Below are 18,632 nucleotides of genomic sequence, written 5' to 3' on the forward strand. Positions count from 1 at the left end.
CCCTCCCCCAGCAGTCTTTTTCCCTTCCCCCTCACACCCCAAAGAAGGAAACATCAGCCTCTATTATAAAGGGAAAATGAAGCACAGGCTTAAAATCCTTAAGTAAATGGGGTGGGTGGGGGGGGAGGACTATGGTGGGAGAAGTGTTATTAGCCAAAATAAAGGGCAATTTCATCACATGTATAAAACATGACCCAGGGATGGGAGATACAGATGGACAGTCGGGAAGCCTGGGCTCCCTCTCAGACTCCGTGATTTCTAGGCAAGCCCCAATTTCTACAACATCAGAACAAGACAGAGTAGAATCCCTGGGTGCTTGAGGGAAGCCAATTGCAGAAAATAAGAAGATGTACCACATCACACAGCAACTGATCAACTCAGAGCTTCTCATCCCAAAAGTTTGTAGTGGCTGAAAGCATAAAGAACATAAAAGAGACATGGCAAATTTATAAATAATAACCACTGAATAGAAATTAGGGATCTTCAAGGAAAATATGTTTTAGGCACACCCATACCCTCCCACTGGTCCATTGGTACTACCACCAAGGAAGGATCTTTAGCCAGTGATGCCCCAGAAATGAACCAGCAGACCATGCCTTATTTCTACCTAAGTGAGATTTACTAGAGTCCTTGCCGATATGGCAGGCTTGTATAGAAATGTAATAAGTTGTTTCTCATGACAACTTTATCCCTACAAAGTCAGGAATGTTTTGCAGTCAGTACTCTTCAGATGCTACTGACTCGTCAAAGGCCAATGGCCAGAGGTCAGGCGCAATTGCTGTTTTCTGGGGGACCATTGTTGGTGGGTGGTTAAGAGTACAGACTTGGGAAGCAAACTGCCTGCGCTTTAAACTGGGTTCCAGTACGTACTAGAGGTGTGACTTTGGACCTGTTACTTAACCTCCCTGGGTCTAAATTGCCTTATTTATAAAATTAGAATAATAGTTCTAATCTCACAGAGTGTTATGAGGATTAAGTGAGATGATACATAGATAAGAGCCTACAACAGTGCCTCAACTCAAGTACTCAATGACCAGCACTCTTATTACCATTACTGAATGTCCATCATGTTATGAGACCCAGAGTAGATGCTATAACCAGATGCAACATCTGGTTTGGTTGAAAGGAAAGTATGTGAAAGCAGTTGACCACTCCAGACTTTGCTCTTCAGCCAAAAGAACAAAAAGCACACAGTCTCACCCCAGTTGGGTCTGTGGCTCCAGTTTGCTCGCTCTGCCATGCCAGACTGCTTATTTTATTTATCTGAGCCTCAGTGACCACATTCATTGTGAAAATTAACTGACACATCGGCACCTAGCGTAAGACCCAGTAGATAGTAGGTGCTCAGTAACTCTTGGTTCTTTGTCTTGTGTAATAAGAAGTAAACACAGGATCGATTTTCGGATGTTTTCAGGCATTTCAACCTTGGACCCTTTGACATATGACCAAAGTGTGGCACTTCACACTCCTGCGGCTTCTGTACCTTACTAATTGAATTCTGTAGTCATTAGTGTACTTCGTACTTTAATCACTGAAAATAATTAATGACATCCCCACAGTTTAACCTTAATGGAAATCTAGCAATGGCTATAACTCTTTGGAAGGAGCGATTTGCACTGGCCCTGCCTGAGGGCATTCACTCTGAGAAACCAGCCTGACTGGTGCGGCAGAGGAGAGTCGAAGGGAGGAGGTGAAGGAATGCTTACAAACGGGATTTCTAGTTGTCTGGGAAAGTGATGGACTTCTAGAACCGGAAAAAACCTGAGAGAATTCTAATCAAACTCTTGGCTTTCCAAGGCCAGATCAGATTGACCTTAGGAAGTTTAAAGGGGCTGCTCTAGCATCCCGTATAGCCTGAGACACATCACTTGGTGTTACTTTAAGCAGCCAGGTCCCTCAGATGAGCCCCACTAGGACTGGGCTTAGGAGGAGACATACCAGCTGCCTCTTGCCCGCAGCCATCGTGAGGGGCTCTGGGGATCCACACACCACTTCTCCAAAGCCCACCCAGGGTTTGAAATCTTACCATTAAAAACCCAGGCTTTGGAGTTTAAAGGCTTTGTGGTTATTATAGTTGGCTTTTAAAGCTAAATGCCTGTGGTGGAGTTTTCTTTCTGTGGGGTGGTAGCCAGCTAGCTGAGAAAGGCACCCAGGTTGGTAGGTGGTGAAGAGTGCAGGGGGCAGGGCTCCAGGGAGCTGGGGGGAGTGGGGGGGTGGGTAGTACAGATCAGGAGGTGGGAGGCCATCAGAGACTAACTTTATCTACTTTGCAAATCTTCCTGGGGCCCAGGCCTGCCATCCTAGGGAACGTGGGCCTGAGTTCTCAAGTGTCAAACGGCCTTTTGCCCTGGCACTGAAATGGAACTCAGGACACAGAGTTTTCGTTCCTGCCTCTTATACCGAATTCCCCTCTAAGTCCACCTGTGGTAGTCATCCTCTCTGCACCTTTATCTCCCACTTCTAAGGTGGGAATACTACCGTCCCCATTATCTGTTTCAGAAACATGAATTGACGATGAGCCAGGAAGCAAGTTGCCTGAACACTCCGCTGTTTGAAGCAGATAGAGTGCCACATTCCTAAACTGAGTGAATTCACTTAAGAAAAAAAAAATTATTCGGGGCTGATTGGAAAGCTTCATTGGAAGCTTTGGGGGCATTTCAATCCTGAGTCTTGATTCCAAACTGCCCCAGTCCAGATTCTGTGCCTTTTCCTCCCTCTGGCTCGTAGTGTGAAGCGCAGCAACTGCTACATGGTCTGGGGTGGGGACATCGTGGCCACGTCCCAAAGAGCAAGTCGCAGCAACGTGGACCTAGAGATCGGCTGCCTCGTGGATCTGGCAATGGGCATGTTGTCGTTCTCGGCCAACGGGCGGGAACTCGGCACCTGCTACCAGGTAGGGGCGGCTCCTGGGGCCGTGACAGCAGCATCCCCGGCCTGGTGCTCAGGGCACGGCTCCTCAGTCTTCTCCATAGGTGGCATCCCCACCACAGCACATGGAGTTGATGTGCCCACGTGGTCCAGTGCCATCTAGGAAGACAAACTCGAGTAAAGTGACTTCCTTTTGTTCAGAGAGGGAAAGATCTCATTTATTGGTTGATCAGAAATGCTGGTCATCCTTCTAGAAGATAAGAAGGCTTTTCCTTGGTGATGGGCTCTAAAAGGTTATTCGTTGGTTCCATCAGTATTTCTTGTGCAACTTTCATGTTACCTACACTATATAAGATGCAAAGTTTAAAAGGTCAACAGAGATACTCCTCACTTTAAGAAACTTCTATGCTCAAAATATAGACCTATAAAAACTGATTGATTTGCCAGGGAGTATTCCCTTTGCAATCAAAGGTTATTCTCATTCACTATGGCTTCTTTACAGGGTGCTTTAAAATGCATTTACATAAATAATTTATTTTCCTCTTTCATTGACTATGAACTTCGACAGAACTACTTGGGGAAGCCATTAATTATACCCACATAGGTTTACCCGTCATTAACCACAAGAAGCCTAATCTCCTTTAAGCTTCATCTTTGATGGCCAAGTAAGCTTGGGAAATGCCACAAATTATATTCTCCTTTGGAAGTTTCGCAGTGAGTGTTAGTACAGGAAAACTTTAAGATATGCTTCAGAAAGAAACCTAGCCAAGCATTTCTCATATTATTTAACCAAGAAGAGCTTTTTTTTTTTTTTTAACAATTAGTAATATTCTATAAGCCTAGAGTTCTACAGAGCATACTATGAGACAGGCTAAGTTAGGAAGTCAAATTTCTGTATTAAACCTTCTTGACACTCCAAGGGTAGAATGGAGAGCCTCATGTACGTGTGGATAGAGTGTTTTCCGAGTTCAGAGAAGGAAGAGCCTGCTTCCATTGAGAGTGATCAAGAAAAGGTTTATTACAGAGAAATCTTGATTTTGAAACAAAGAATTCTTCCAGATGGAGAGAGAGGTGTGTTCTAGATTGAAAGAATGGCACAAGAAGTGTAATGGAGACGGGGGCATAGTGTATGTCTGAGGAATGATGGACAGAATAGAATGGGTTATGGTTCATAGTAACAAATTTGGAAAGGTAGGGAGGTATTAGGAAGAAATGTGGAGCTCCTGAAGAGTTCTGACCAGGGCAATGGCAGGCAGTGTCCAGGGAAGCTTAGCCAATTACAGCGGATTAAAAGCATCCGGCTCCTGTGTAAATGGCTAAAACCCCAGATTCCAGAATCAGCCCCAGGTTACAGCCTCTGGGCTGAAAAGCCCCTTGGCAGCCATTGTCTGAAATGTTAGGTGACCAAAATCAGATGGGCAGAGCCCTTCCTGGGGGCCAGGGACGGCCTGCTGGTGTGGCGGTCCTCTCCAGGACCTCCTGCAGTTGGTAGCCCCCTGCACACCTCCTCTTCCTCCTGGGAAGAAGTAGAATCATCACTACCACCCAGCAGCTGAGACCCCACCAGCCGCTCCCAGAAAGAGACCTCTGCAAAACCAGGCTTTGAAGCAGAAAGTAAGGTATTTTCCGGTACTTTCTCATGATTCCACGTTCCCCTCCCCACCAGTACCGAGAGGAGGCTTATATACATTACTGCCGTCCTTCAGAATCCATTAGCTTTTTCCCATTAACTTTTGAAATGAGTTTGACTGAAGGGTCCTCCCTGAGCTACAGAGAGCTCCAAAGCATCTAATCACTTTTAAGGTCCCTAAATAAATAAATAAATAGCCCATGGCATTTCCAGCAGCAGGGACTTGCCTGCTTCAGGAAAGAGCCCATGATGGTGAGAAGATGTTACAACAAAGAGGAGAACACATTTGTATCCCATCTTTCACAGTAGTTCCTGGATGACACTGGGCTGGTCCGCTGTCTGAGCTGCATGTTGGCAACCTGCACCCCAGGATGCCTGGCGCGTGACTCCATGCGTATAAATCCTGATGGCTCTGCTCAGGGGTCCAAACCCACTCCCACCCTGAGGTGGGGATGGGGAGGAGGTCAGGACTCTGAGCAGGGACCCTCGGGGGGCTCATCCCCACCCAGCCCCCTTCTCATTCCCGTGAGACAGTAACGTGTCCAGCCATGCGTGTGGGCTCCCAGCAGTGGAATAATTGCTATTCTGCAGCTGTAGCCATTTTCATTTTTCAATTATCTCAAGAGGAGCAGGGCAGCAATATTTATATACTGGCTTTCATTCAGAGAGGACCAGTAAGCAAAATAATGAGTGGAGGATTCTCTCAAACAATGTTTCTAGACCTCCCCGTTAAATACTGCTGCGCAATTTGAAAAGCTTTTTCTGTCTCACTTAATGTAATCATGGGAGAAATGAGAAATAAAATGTATGTTCAAGAGATACTCCTCAGTTACTGCCACTCCAGCCACACTGCTCTGAGAGCAGAGCCAGCCGTGAGATTCAGATTTACGAGAGGGGTTACCTTTCAATTCAGGCTAGTTCCTATGCCCTGACCTTCACACGTGATTAGAAATAGAATGTCTGGCATTGCAAAGACAAAACATAGCAGCCAGTGATAAAAGGTACCTTAAACACAAAGGGAAGAAAGTCCATGGCACTTCGTGGCAGCCTCAAATCTGGGCTCACTGCTTATTCCATTAGAATGCAGCCTCCCCTTCCAGAATGTAAGCTCCTTGAGGGGAGAGGCCATCTCTCAGGTTCGCTGCTGCATCCCCTACACATGAGACAGTACCTGGTACCTAGTGAGTGCTTGCTAAGTATTTATTATCAAACTGACCAACTCGGCTGGGAAGCCACTAGTTTTTTAATTGCTGCCTAACAAGTTACCACAAAATTAGCAGCTTAAAACAGCATCCATTTATCATTTCATAGTTCTGTAGATGTGACTGGGTTCTCTGCCCAGGTTCTCACAAGGCCAAAAGTCAAGGTGTCGGCTGGAATGAGCTAGCTCTGTCCTGAGGCTCTGGGTAGAATCCCCTGCAAGCTCATTCACATTGTCGGCGGGATCCAGTTGTGGTTGTAGGCTGAGGTTCCAAAGTCCCCATTTTCTTGCTGGCCAACCCCTCTCTGCTTCCAGAGGTGCCCACATTCCCTCTCACTTGGCCCCTTCCATCTTCAAAGCCAACAAAGTCACATCTGGTTCTTCTCGGGCTTCAAGACTCTCTCTGATTTTCCCTTCTGCCCCCAGCAGGAGAAAACACCTGCTTTTTTTAAGGGCTCGTGCAATTGGATTAGGCCCACAAGGATATTCTGTCTATCTTAAGGCCAGCTGGTCAGTAGCCTTACTAACATCTGCAGAAACCCTTTTGCCCTGTGACATACACGATCAGGGGACTAACCCCAAGGGTCAGGAGGGCCATCTAGTATTCCACTTACCACACCACCAGTTGCAGTTTCTCTCCTTAGGTACACCCACCAGGAGCTCACCCTTGTGTGTTCTTGTTATTTTAGTGATTGGAGAGACGTTTCCGTTGTTCATCGTGGTGAGAGTGTACTCTGCACGGTAGAAATAAACCCATCCCAGGGCACCCATCCTAGATGCTTTCAAGGACCTCCTCTCTGCAAGGAGGTTTGAGGAGGGCCCTGGCATTTGGCTGGGTAGTTTATGAAGTTTGCAGGGACCATTCCTGAGGGACCTAAAAACGTACCACCCTCTTCAGCCTGTCGCTCCCTATACTGGTACAATTTAGCTCAGCAAAGAAAACCTCTGGCTGAATGCATTTCTCTCTCTCTTCACCTGGCTGGTCCAGGTGAAGTTTTCTCAGCTGCCAGACCTCTGCTTGCTTCAAGTTACCATGACTTGAGGGACACACATTGTTCTAGATGTTATTGGGTATTTGAGAAATCTGGGGCCAGACCAGAGATGACTCTTGCCTTGTGGCTAAAGTCACACAGCATCAAATCATTATTTCCCATATGTGTCTCTCACCCATAAACCCAGATCCTGGCACAAAGAAGGTATGTGATAGGCACTAAATAATTGTTGAATGTCCTTACCAAAGCTTATTTCAGACATAGCCTAGGCAGTTCTAGCAGCCCCCTCCCTACCTGTTGGTTTTACTGGCATCATCCCTTCATATCATCCATGGGTACCTGAAGCATCAGGTAAAAGCAAATGTTTTATCTGAAACGTAAATCCACTACAGTGTGCTCAAATGACATGTGCTGGGTGCACGCCTGGGGTCTAACCAGTCTGGCCTCTTCATCGTGAGCAGATGATAGCACTGGACCAGACAATCTTTTAAGTCACTTCCAGCCAGAAAAATGTGTGTTTATAATTCTTATGTCTAAATGCATTGAGGAAATTAATTATTTACAAGAAGCCCATAACAAATATCCTGGCAGAAAGGAAAACTGCTCTGTTCATTTTCTATTGCCTGATAACAAATTACCACAAACTCAGTGACTTAAAGGCATTCATTTATTGTCCCACAGTGTCCATGGGTCAGGAGTCAGGGCACAGCTTAGCTGGGTCCTCTGGTCAGCATCACACAAGGCTGCAGTCAAGGTGTCAGCCAGGCTGCATTCTTTTCTGGAGCTCGGGGTCCTTTTCTGAGCTCACATGGTTGTTGGCAGAATTCATTTGCTTACGTTTGTAGAACTAGGGCTCCATTTCTTGCTGGCTGAAGCCAGGGGCCAACCACTCTCAGCCCCATGAGACCCCCTGGAACTCCTGTCACGTAGCCCTCTGACAACATGGCAGTTTACTTCTCCGAGGCTATCTGGACCATCTTCCTCTCCCATCTGCTGAGATGGAGTCTTCTACAATGTAACCCAATCAAGGGCATGACAGTCGCTTTTTGCCGTATTCTGTTTGCTGGAAACAAGGCACAGGTTCTAGGAGAGGGGATTGTACAAGGGGGTGACTCACTGGGGGGCACTTTTAGGGTATGTTCCCAATACCCAGCAGCCCCTCATGTGACGGGTCGGGAGAGTTGCAAGAATGTCCTGATGTCTGAATTTGCTTAAAGGCAAAGGACTTTTGTTGGTGGAATTGAAGTTCCATTTCTTCTTCCGTGGTCCTCCGAGTCTGATCAAAAGCCCGACATCAAAGTGAGCAAGGGCTAAGTGGAGCCCCAGATGTCATAAATAAATAAATCCACATGCCTCATCTCAGTGGCAGCTAAAAGGCAGTTGGCGAATCCCGCACTATTTAATGTAAGAACTAAAATCATGGAGAGTGAGGAAGGGGTGGAGAGCATTCCAGAGGAACCAAGTGAGAGGGAGCGGTTTTGAGGGAGGAGAGAGGCTCCAGGTGCAGCCTCTTCATGTAATTCCAGGGAAGCGCCGCGTGGTCCCTGCCTGCAAAGCGGGCTCTCGAGTGGGGCCTCTTTTCCCTTCAGGGACATTTGGCAACTCTGGAGACATTTATCAGTAGGGCTGAGGTTGCGACGCTCTGCTATAGGTCCCCCGGCTTTGCCTGACTGACGCCCACGTGCCTTGAGAAAGAATACTGAAGCCACCGCACCACCCTCCCTTGTCACCTCCCAGGGCGGGAGTGATGGATGGTGGTCCTCGCTGTGGGCCTGGGGGGGGTGGTCTCCGTGCTCTGTGAAGAGCCAGCGCCTCAGCTTGTTCTGTGACCAGAGCAGGCACTGCCTTCGGTGGCCGGTGCGTTGCTCCCACCTGCGACTGTCCTCCTGAGCACTGCAGAAAGCTGCTGGCTTTGGTTACCCGAGAGAGGAACTGAAAGGACGTGAGATCGTTCAGCCCCGCGTGGAGAGAGGAAGGGCATGTTGAAGGTGGGAGCAGTGACAGTAGCTACGGTTAGGCACCAGGTCTCTGGGAATTTCTGAGCAGTGAACAAGGAGCAGCCAGTTAACTGCCCTCTTTCAGCTCAAGCTAGAGTGAGGGTGTTGACTGAAACACCCATGACTTAGCCCCCTATGATTTCATAATTCTGGGCAAACATCTGGATTTGTTTTGGTTTCCAGGTGGAGCCCAATACCAAAGTGTTTCCAGCGGTCTTCCTGCAGCCTACCAGCACCTCTTTGTTTCAGTTTGAACTTGGGAAGCTGAAGGTATTTATCTGTCCCCTCATCTAATGTCTGTGACATGAGGGGGCCTGCTGACCATTAGGGGGAGAAGCTCAGGCCTGAGAAAACCGGGAATCTGTCGCCTCTTGCTTGTCATATGCCTCCCAAACTAATAGGTTCCCATTTTCCCCTTCTCCCACTTCTGTTGAGTACCGAAAGAATTAATGAATGTTCACGTAACCCATTATGTCAGGTCTTCATTGATGCTGGCGAAGCCATCATTGGTCCCTGGATGCATTTGTCTCTTTTTAATCTATGCTCATCCTTTTGGTTATCATGGGCCGGGTGCATTGTCCAGCCACTGAGCATCTCTGTGTTGCACGTGTGTTCTCCTCCCTGGTGCCTTTCTGCCTTGCCCCAGAACGCCATGCCCCTGTCGGCGGCCATATTTAAGAGTGAAGAGAAAAACCCCGTCCCGCAGTGCCCACCACGGCTGGACGTCCAAAGCATCCAGCCCGTCCTCTGGAGCCGCATGCCCAGCAGCTTCCTGAAGGTGGAGACGGAGCGGGTGAGCGAGCGCCATGGCTGGGTGGTGCAGTGCCTGGAGCCCCTACAGATGATGGCGCTCTACATCCCCGAGGAGAACAGGTAGTGGAGGGGCCCAAAGAGGGAGGGCCGGGCCCGGGAGGCAGGGAAGCAGTACCCAGCAAGCCCAGAAGGGAAGGAGGAGCATCCTCATTGGCAAAGGGCCCAAGATGACTGCTGATTGCCCCAAAGCCTCGGTTTCTCTTCTTTCCCTTCCCCACTTTGATTATTCACTCAGACACAGCATGATATTCACAATGATGTGCCTGCCACGGGGCTTTCACTGTAGCTCCAAGTACCTGCACTCAGGGACATTTCCACGCGTTTAATTAAAAACCCTAGCGTGGCTCAGAAATATATGTCATTGATGGCAAGAAGGGGAAGAATGAGGCATGCCTAGCTTGCTTGGAGAACCAAGAATCAGGCTCCTGGTCCCCACTCTTTACGAGGTGCTCCTGGATTATGGCCTAGATTCAATTCCAGCGCCATCACTTTCTGGCTACGTGGCCTTGAGTGAGTTAATCATGCACTCCGGGCCTCGGTCTTCTCATCAGTACAGTGAGATCAATGCCCACCCAAAGGATTGCTGAGAGAGAAAAAATGAAATTGTGTAGGGAAAATCTAGTTCAGGTTCTGTACATAGAAAAAATTAAGTAAGTTTTATTTTTATGGATGTTATTACCCCTTGATCTCTTGGACTGAAAAAATAAAGCAATAGAGGATGGAGGTATTTGACACCTGCATAGCTCACATTTAGGTATTCCACTGGGTCATGGGCAGCAGAAGGACAGGCTAGTGTAGGGAAGGAGCAGAAAAGACCAGGAGACCAGCCAAGTAAGCCAATTGCAAAGTGTCCTCAGATTCTCAGTGAGGACCAAGACAAAATGGAAGAATCTAAGCAGAGATCAGAGCCCCGGGCCCCCGCACACAAGGGAATAATACACAGCAGATAGATGTCTACAGTCAGGATGGAGAAAGCGCACTGGCTACCTGACTACGCCAACTCATCACAGGCTGGAAGGTGTTTCCTCTCTGGACAAGAGTGCGGGTGTGTGTTTGTTTTCAGGAAAAGGATAGCCCCATGGCTGATGGTAAACTGGAGATTACATAGATGAGGCAGATGGTAAATTGATGGGAGGGCTTTAGCTACGTCTTCTGAGGGGCTCTTACATCAGGAAACAGAGGATCCCCTTGAGCCTACAAATAAGAGGACCAAGTCATCTGTCACATACCTGAATGTTTTCAGTCCTGAGTTGGGTTTTTCCCTAATAATGGGGACTTTGATATTTGGTAAGCTAGTGTCTTTTTTTTTTTTTTTTTAATTTTTATTTTTATTTATTTTTGGCTGCGTTGGGTCTTCGTTGCTGCGCGCAGGCTTTCTCTAGTTGCGGCGAGCAGGGACTACTCTTCGTTGCGGTGCGCGGGCTTCTCTTTGTTGCGGAGCACGGGCTCTAGGCACACGGGCTTCAGTAGTTGCAGCACGTGGGCTTCAGTAGTTGTGGCTCACAGGCTCTAGAGCACAGGCTCAGTAGTTGTGGCACACGGGCTTAGTTGCTCCATGGCATGTGGGATCTTCCCGGACCAGGGCTTGAACCTGTGTTCCCTGCATTGACAGGCGGATTCTTAACCACTGCGCCACCAGGGAAGTCCCAAGCTAGTGTCTTTTAAGTCTTACAGACTTTTGAGACCCTCATAGTTAGAGATGGTGGATTATCAGGAGCTGGGATATGGACCAGAACCGGGAGATGAATGATAACCTGTAAGAGACTCCTCCAGGCTTCTACCCGCTCTGCCTTCCTTGGCTCGGGTGAGATCCGTGGGGATTCCGAGGGTAAGCGCTCCGCTGAATTCTGGCACAGTTTTCTCCCCGTGGAGTGGTTGATTGCTTGTCTCCTCCTCAGGTGTGTGGACATCCTGGAGCTCTGCGAGCAGGAGGACCTCATGTGGTTCCATTACCACACGCTGAGACTCTACAGTGCCTTGTGCGCCCTGGGAAACAGCCGCGTGGCTTACGCCCTGTGCAGCCACGTGGACCTCTCCCAGCTCTTCTACGCCATTGACAACAAGTACCTCCCCGGCTTCCTGCGCTCCGGCTTCTACGACCTGCTCATCAGCATCCACCTGGCCAGCGCTAAGGAGAGGAAGCTGATGATGAAGAATGAGTACATCATCCCCATCACCAGCAGCACCAGGAAAATCCGCCTGTACCCGGACGAGTCCAAGAGGCATGGGCTCCCTGGGGTGGGCCCGAGAACGTGCCTCAAGCCAGGGTTCAGGTTCTCCCCCTCCTGCTTCGTCATGACCAGCGAGGAACACCAGAAGCAGAGCCCCGAGATTCCCTTGGAGCTTCTCAAGACGAAGGCGCTGAGCATGCTGACAGAGGCAGTGCAGTGCAGTGGGGCTCACATCCGGGACCCCGTCGGGGGGTCCGTGGAGTTCCAGTTTGTGCCTGTGCTGAAACTCATCGGAACCCTGCTGGTCATGGGGGTGTTTGACGATGACGATGTTCGGCAGATCCTCCTTCTCATCGACCCCTCCGTGTTTGGGGAGCACAGTGGGGACACGCAGGACGGAGCAGAGAAGGAGGAGGTGACCCAGGTGGAGGAGAAGGCTGTGGAGGCTGGGGAAAAGGCCAGCAAGGAGGCTCCCGTCAAAGGCTTGTTGCAGACCCGGTTACCGGAGTCCGTCAAGCTGCAGGTAACTCGGGGCAGCCAGCATCCTGCCCTTTGAAAGAGCTGGGGAGGGAGACAGTGCAGCCTGGTGGTGACGCCAGGACTGTGGGCATTGGCTTGAATGTGGAGTGTAGCAGAGATGCTCAGGGAGAGCGCCCACTGGTCCTGCTTGTTTCTGAGCTGGAAGGTACTCCCTAAGTCTCCCCAAACCAAAACGAAAATACCAGCCCTCGTCAGTAAAGCGTGTGCTTTAGAACTGTTTTTCTGGTCCCAGTGACGGATTTTCCCTGATCTTCTCTCCTACCCTTTGGGACTAAAGTGCTCATTTGTGACATCTTGTCTGGAGACAGGGAGGAGCCTTTGGCCGTGGAGTTGACCAAAGAAACTGGCTTGTAGAATGACCACACTCATCACCTGCTCTCATTTGTTGCCGTTCTCCGATCACAAGCCTGACGTGAACCTGTTACACTGGCACTCAAAGAAAGTGCCATCTGAGCTAGGAGCCCTGCTCACTTAGAGCTGCCCCTTGCGCAGCTTAGTCTTACCAGACGTAAGCTAGCATCAGTGATGCACTGAAGAGGATGGTGACTTTTGTCTTCTCAGCACTGAGAAGAGAGAAATGAAAACAAATAGAGGAGAAATTAACACAACACTGTAAATCAACTATACTTCAATAAATTTTCTAAAAAGTAAAAAAAAGAGAAAAGAGGAGAGCAGTTTATCTCAGTGGAGTGACCCTGGTTCAGGCATCCCTGGATTTCAATTCCTGCTCCTCAGCCACTTCCTGGCTAAATAAATTTGCCAAGTCAGTAGCCCATCAGTCTTGGCTTTATGATTTGTAAAATGTGGATGATGATATAGTAAAACATAATATTAAAATGTGTTTTAAAAAAATATAATTTGAAACATATTTTAGCATAAAATATATTATAAAAAATAATCTGCAGTCGAAGCTCTCTTATCCAATATGATGGGATTGGTAGGTGGTCATTTCATCAAAACATTGAATATAGAGGAGAAGCATAACAAATTTTACTATGTACCTTAAATATTTTATTAAAACATAGAAATGTACTATTCTGATGGAGGGCCAAAGACCTCTTCTTTTTTTTATTTAATTAATTATTTTTTTTAAAAAAAAGATGTTACCTCAAGACAAATGAAAATGAAAACAAAAATTACCAAAACCTATGGGATGCAGCAAAAATAGAAGAGGGAAGTACATTGCAATAAATGTTTACATTAAAAAAAGGAGAAAGATCTCAAATAATCTAACTTTATACCTCAAGGAGCTAGAAAAAGAACAAACCAAGCCCAAATTTAGCAGAAGGAAGGAAGTAAATATTAGAGCAGAAATAAATGAGATAGAAAACAGAAAAACAATAGGAAAATGTCAAAACTAAGAGTTGGCTTTTTTTATTGTAACTTTTCTTAACTCTAAAATTAAGAAAATAAGTGTGCCTGCAGTAGCCAGTTTAATTGAAGCAGGTATCTATATCCACATGATTTGGGGCAAGACCTCTTCTTTAATGTGAGTCCCTGACTGGCACATAGAGTCCTGTCTTTTCCATGGATGACACCTGTCATGCACCATCTACGATTACCACTTTGGGGTCTTTAAGGTAGGCTGCAGATTTAGAGGTAATTGAAAGCAACCTGAGTGCAAAATGCTTCTAGATTTTTATGATTTCCCCCAACTTTTTATAGTTGTCTAACTCACACTCAATTTTAGCATTTTTTTTTAAAAAAACTCGCCTTTCACAGATGTTCCCTAGTCATTCAACTTAGTTTTCCTATTTCATTCACCCACATGACTTTAAATGTTGTAATTATAATCACAAGTAGGACGATCATAAGCTCTGGGTCCCAGTTTACCTGGTGAGACCAGAGGTGTGCAGATGTGCAGAGACTGTCCTGCTAGGTGACAGCACCCCACCACCAGGGGCCTTGTCTGTGCCCAGACACACTGGAGAGTGTTCTTTAGTCACGTGTGATGGGTTAAGTGGAGATGGGTAAATAGAACTTCTGCTTTAGTAAAAATATGAGGAACACACATAAAGTATGGCAAGTGCCTGACACAGTGTCTGGCAAATAGCTAGTGCTCAATAAGGTATGGCTATTTTTTTCTTATTAGTATAAATTCTAATGGTGATAAGATTAGTTATAACAACTGATCATAGAAAAACAGTGCCGATAAACAAAAACAATGAAAGATGGGGAGGGAAGCAGAAGTCTCGCTTTCCCATCATCCAGAACCAGATGTCAGGAAGGAGACCCAGTGCTCATATGTACCATTCAGTGGTGGTTTCTGTACTGAGCTTAAAGCCCTGGGAAAACGCTCTCCTACATGCTGTTCTCTGTCTCCACAGGCAGCCATGCTCTGTGTTTAATGAGCTCATTCTCCTGTTGTTCTCCTGGCTCAGCGGTAAAGAGCTGGGCTCTGGGTTCAAGTACTAATCCAGAGTCATCCAATAATGGCCAACTTGGATTCCAGTAGTAGCTCTATGATTACTGTGTGACACTGGGCAAGTTCCTTAAATTGCCTAAGTCTCAGTGTTACCATCTGTAGAATGGGGATGATAGCTGCTTCACCAATGTACATGATGTATTATTATATTCACGTGTGTGTACACTTTTGCAGATGTGTGAGCTCCTCAGCTATCTCTGTGACTGTGAGCTGCAGCACCGGGTGGAGGCCATCGTGGCCTTTGGCGACATTTATGTCTCCAAGCTCCAGGCAAATCAGAAGTTCCGCTACAATGAACTCATGCAGGCCCTGAACATGTCTGCGGCCCTGACTGCTCGGAAGACCAGGGAGTTCCGCTCACCCCCGCAGGAGCAGGTGAGAAGCCCCTCCTGAGCCTCCATCCCATTCCTAGGGAAGAGCTTGAACCCGACGAAGCAGGGTACACAAAGCCTTCATGGGAGGTTGAAAGACCCCGGCCAGCACCAGGAGACAGGCTAGTCCTGTGCTGAGACAACTGGGAAGCCTCGGCCAGCTGTCTTGGGTGGAAAGATAACCTTCCAAAACCACACACAGAGCCAGGCTTCCTCCTTTCCTTCGCTCGCTCATGCCACCACTCCTGTCTCTGTTAGGATCCAGCTTCTACCCCTTAGAAGCATTTCTGTCCAGTCCTTCCAGAAGTCACTACTCTCCATCAGAGATCAACAGAATGTGGTCCGCATTTCCTGACTCGTGAGGGCGGGTGCACAGTCTTCCTTGATTGAGACCCTCTGAATCCCCCCACCCCAGCCCCAGGAAGCCTGGAGGGCAGGACATGGATGAGGGAGTCCTCTCCTGGGATGTGTTGTCTCCATTCTTTGCGGTACCCCACCTCGTAGTCAGCCTCACCCAGGTTGAAAGGCTGCTTTGAAAAGAATGAAAATCCTGGTGAGAAACTTGCAGATGAGGGAGGGACAGCTTGTAAAATAATAGTCTCCATTCGGCGCCGCTGCTCGGCTGATCACATATATCCTGCAGGCCATTTGTCACAGCTCCCTCAGTTTCAAAAGAGAAGATAGATCTTCCAGTGAAGACATTCATTTTTTGTCGTGGAAACCAAATCTTTGGATCTTATGTATATTTAGTAAGCAGCCTATCCATAAATTGTTGTCGATATAATTACCACCGTTTTGTAACAATGGCGAGGCCACCACAGCATGGTCCAATTACGTTCCTAAAACCTATTTTATAGGCTATAGATACTTATATTGGCTTAAAAATGAACCACCTATCTTGGCTTTTTAAGATTCCTTTGAATGATACTGGCCTTGATAAAGAGCAGACAGAGCTTCACGTCTCTTTGCTAGAGGCACAATGCCAAGGCCCTGTGGATTGGTGGGAACAGGTACTTTGCACTGTGCTGAGGAAAATGCAGTGAGTGTGAATTATTCTTGAAGGCTTTGCAGATGTTGTCAGGCTGCTTTTAGACTGGCAACAGGTGCGAACATTCCCTATTTCACTGGGCAGATGCTGACTTGCATTTGTGAAAAATGGGAAGGTGGATGAAGTGGTGATTAAAACACTGCTGTTGGCTTCCGAGCCTGGCTCCCATTGCGGCTCCACCGTCACTCACTGGGTAGTCTTGGACGCATTACTTCTCTTTGTCTCTCAGTTTCTTCAGGCTGCAAAATGTGGATAATGTTTGTGAGAATCCTATGAGATAATTCATTTAGATTGCTTAGCAGGAAATCTGTCAGGTAGTAAACATTCTGTAAGTACTACAAGCTATCATTAGTTTTAGTGTCAGAGGTATTTGCATTTGCCTCATGCCATGTTCTGTGACCTTCTGTCAGTGAGCCAGTGAGCCAGTGAGTTTACGCATGTTTTCTGGCATCTCCTTAAGCCAGCCGGGACTGGGTTGTCCATCTGACACTGTCATCCCCATAGACACAGCTCATGATCCTGGATCCTAGAAGGGCCCTGCTGGCTGCACCGTCTTCTTGCCCCATTCTGCCTCCTTACCTTCTCTTCTGTCATCTTTGGGACCTAACCATCACTTCCTTCTTTAGCCTTCTAGACAATCGTCTGAACAATCATTTCAGACCCATTTCAAAAGTCTGTATCTCAAGAACTTGATCAGACCTCAGAATCCCTGGAAGGCTGAATAAAACACAGATTGCTGGTCCCACCTCTAGGGTTTCTAATTCAGTAGGTCTAAAGGTAAGGCCTGAGAATTTGCATGTTTAGCAAGTTTCCAGGCTATGCTGATGCTGCTGGTCTAGAAATGAAATAAAAGCAGGGACACTGTTACCAAATTCAGCTGTCCCATCTGCCACCCCTCCTAGAGTATTCATTTCTAGAAGGAACCTAACCATAGAACTTTCTAAGTAATTAAGAATTTAATATTGATAAAGGATATGGAAGATTTCAATTTCAGGGCAGAGGAATGCAAAATCACTTGGAAAATAGGGTACATAGGAATTAGAATTTTAAAACAGTGATATGATTACCTCATTCTTCTGTAACCTGTGAGGATAAAATAGAGGTTTTCAGCCCTATATCCATACACTATTCAGAGAGATGAAAAAAACATACTTGGGGGATGTAACTAAGTACAAAAGTAGGTAAAGCAAAGATTAGTCCAGTGATTGTTGGCAAATTAGCCAAGCACAGTTTGCAAGCCTTTCACTTTGAAAAGGACTTTCATTAAAGGGTATGACCTAGCAGAAAATTCAGTTCACTCCCCTTTTGGTTACGCCCTGAGGACTGATGGGCCACTTGCTTCCTAGGTGTTCCAACAAAAGAAAGATCATTCAGTAAGAAATTAACTTTCAGATTCTTGAAATCAGACCTTCATATCTGATTTTTATTTAATAAACAACCCATCCATATATGTTGCTGATATAATTACCATAATTTAACATTGTGGAACAACCACAAAAATTACTTTTCCAACCTGTTTTATCAATATTATTTTATTACAAACAATACCTCTGCCTTCTGCCAAAAACTTGTTTGCAGTAGAAGCTTTGAAAAAGGATCTTCCTAACAATATTAAATAAGGTTCATGGTTTAATAAATGAGACTGTAAATTTTTTTCACCTAGATAGCCTAAACAAAAGTAGAATATACCCCTTTGCCTGGTGTTTGGGTTACTCTGCCTGACACAGCAAAATGGACAAGATTACCTCTAGCTATTACTTCAGTGCCTCCAGATATTCACTAACCTGGGGTCATGGGTCTGTGGAAGAATTTAGACATCCAGAAATCTGAGTGACAGCTTTCTTTTCACCAACTTTTCATTAATTTCTAAGAGCATTTCTTTCAATTATTGATGTAGGCAGCAAAGCAAGTACCTAACCTTGTCACCCACAGAAATTACATATTTTTTCATATCATATTACAGAGTTCTAATACCTTGAAATATCATTTACATTCATCACTACTTCAAGATCACAATGCCTGTGAGACCTGCTGCTAGATCTTTTTGTATATATGTTACTGTATCACAAATTTGTTTTTTATCATCTTGATAACTAGACTGCAGTATAATTGTTTCTCTTTGTAATCCTCTATATTTTGTTTTAGGTATTTAAAATATTAATCTGAGAAAAAATCCATGGGTTTCACTAGACTGTCAGAGTGGTCCATGGCACAGAAACAGTTAAGCATCTCTGACACAAAACTATAGAGGAAAAGATGACAGGCTGGCTGCAAAACATAAAACCTACGTGTCAAAAACAATTCTGTAAACAAAATTAAAAGCTCACTAAAAACTGGGAAATGTATTTGGAGTATATATTACCAAGAGTTAATAAACTGCAGATGTGCAAAGCACTCACCGATTAATTTTTAAAAAGATAATCACACAACAGAAAAACGGAGGGAGAACATGGATGGAAAATATATAAGCTGTGAGATAAAAACAGTCCTTCTGTGTGGACAAACAAAGTTCAACCTCAGCAATTAAATGCAAATTAAAGCAACAGAGGGCTTCCCTGGTGACACAGTGGTTAAGA

General features: G+C 46.3%; 1 protein-coding gene across 1 annotated transcript in view; it reads left to right on the top strand.

Moving 5' to 3' along the window:
* RYR3 (ryanodine receptor 3) overlaps positions 1-18,632 on the top strand; it is a 372,240-nt gene that overhangs the window by 180,420 nt on the left and 173,188 nt on the right. The window contains exons 33-37 of the mRNA XM_061181456.1: positions 2,728-2,893; positions 8,872-8,958; positions 9,335-9,561; positions 11,400-12,195; positions 14,812-15,012. Of these exons, the coding sequence (XP_061037439.1) occupies positions 2,728-2,893; positions 8,872-8,958; positions 9,335-9,561; positions 11,400-12,195; positions 14,812-15,012 (1,477 nt within the window). The remainder of the gene's footprint in view (positions 1-2,727; positions 2,894-8,871; positions 8,959-9,334; positions 9,562-11,399; positions 12,196-14,811; positions 15,013-18,632) is intronic.

The sequence above is a fragment of the Eubalaena glacialis genome, chromosome 2, assembly GCF_028564815.1.
Source record: "Eubalaena glacialis isolate mEubGla1 chromosome 2, mEubGla1.1.hap2.+ XY, whole genome shotgun sequence".
Lineage (NCBI taxonomy): Eukaryota > Metazoa > Chordata > Mammalia > Artiodactyla > Balaenidae > Eubalaena > Eubalaena glacialis.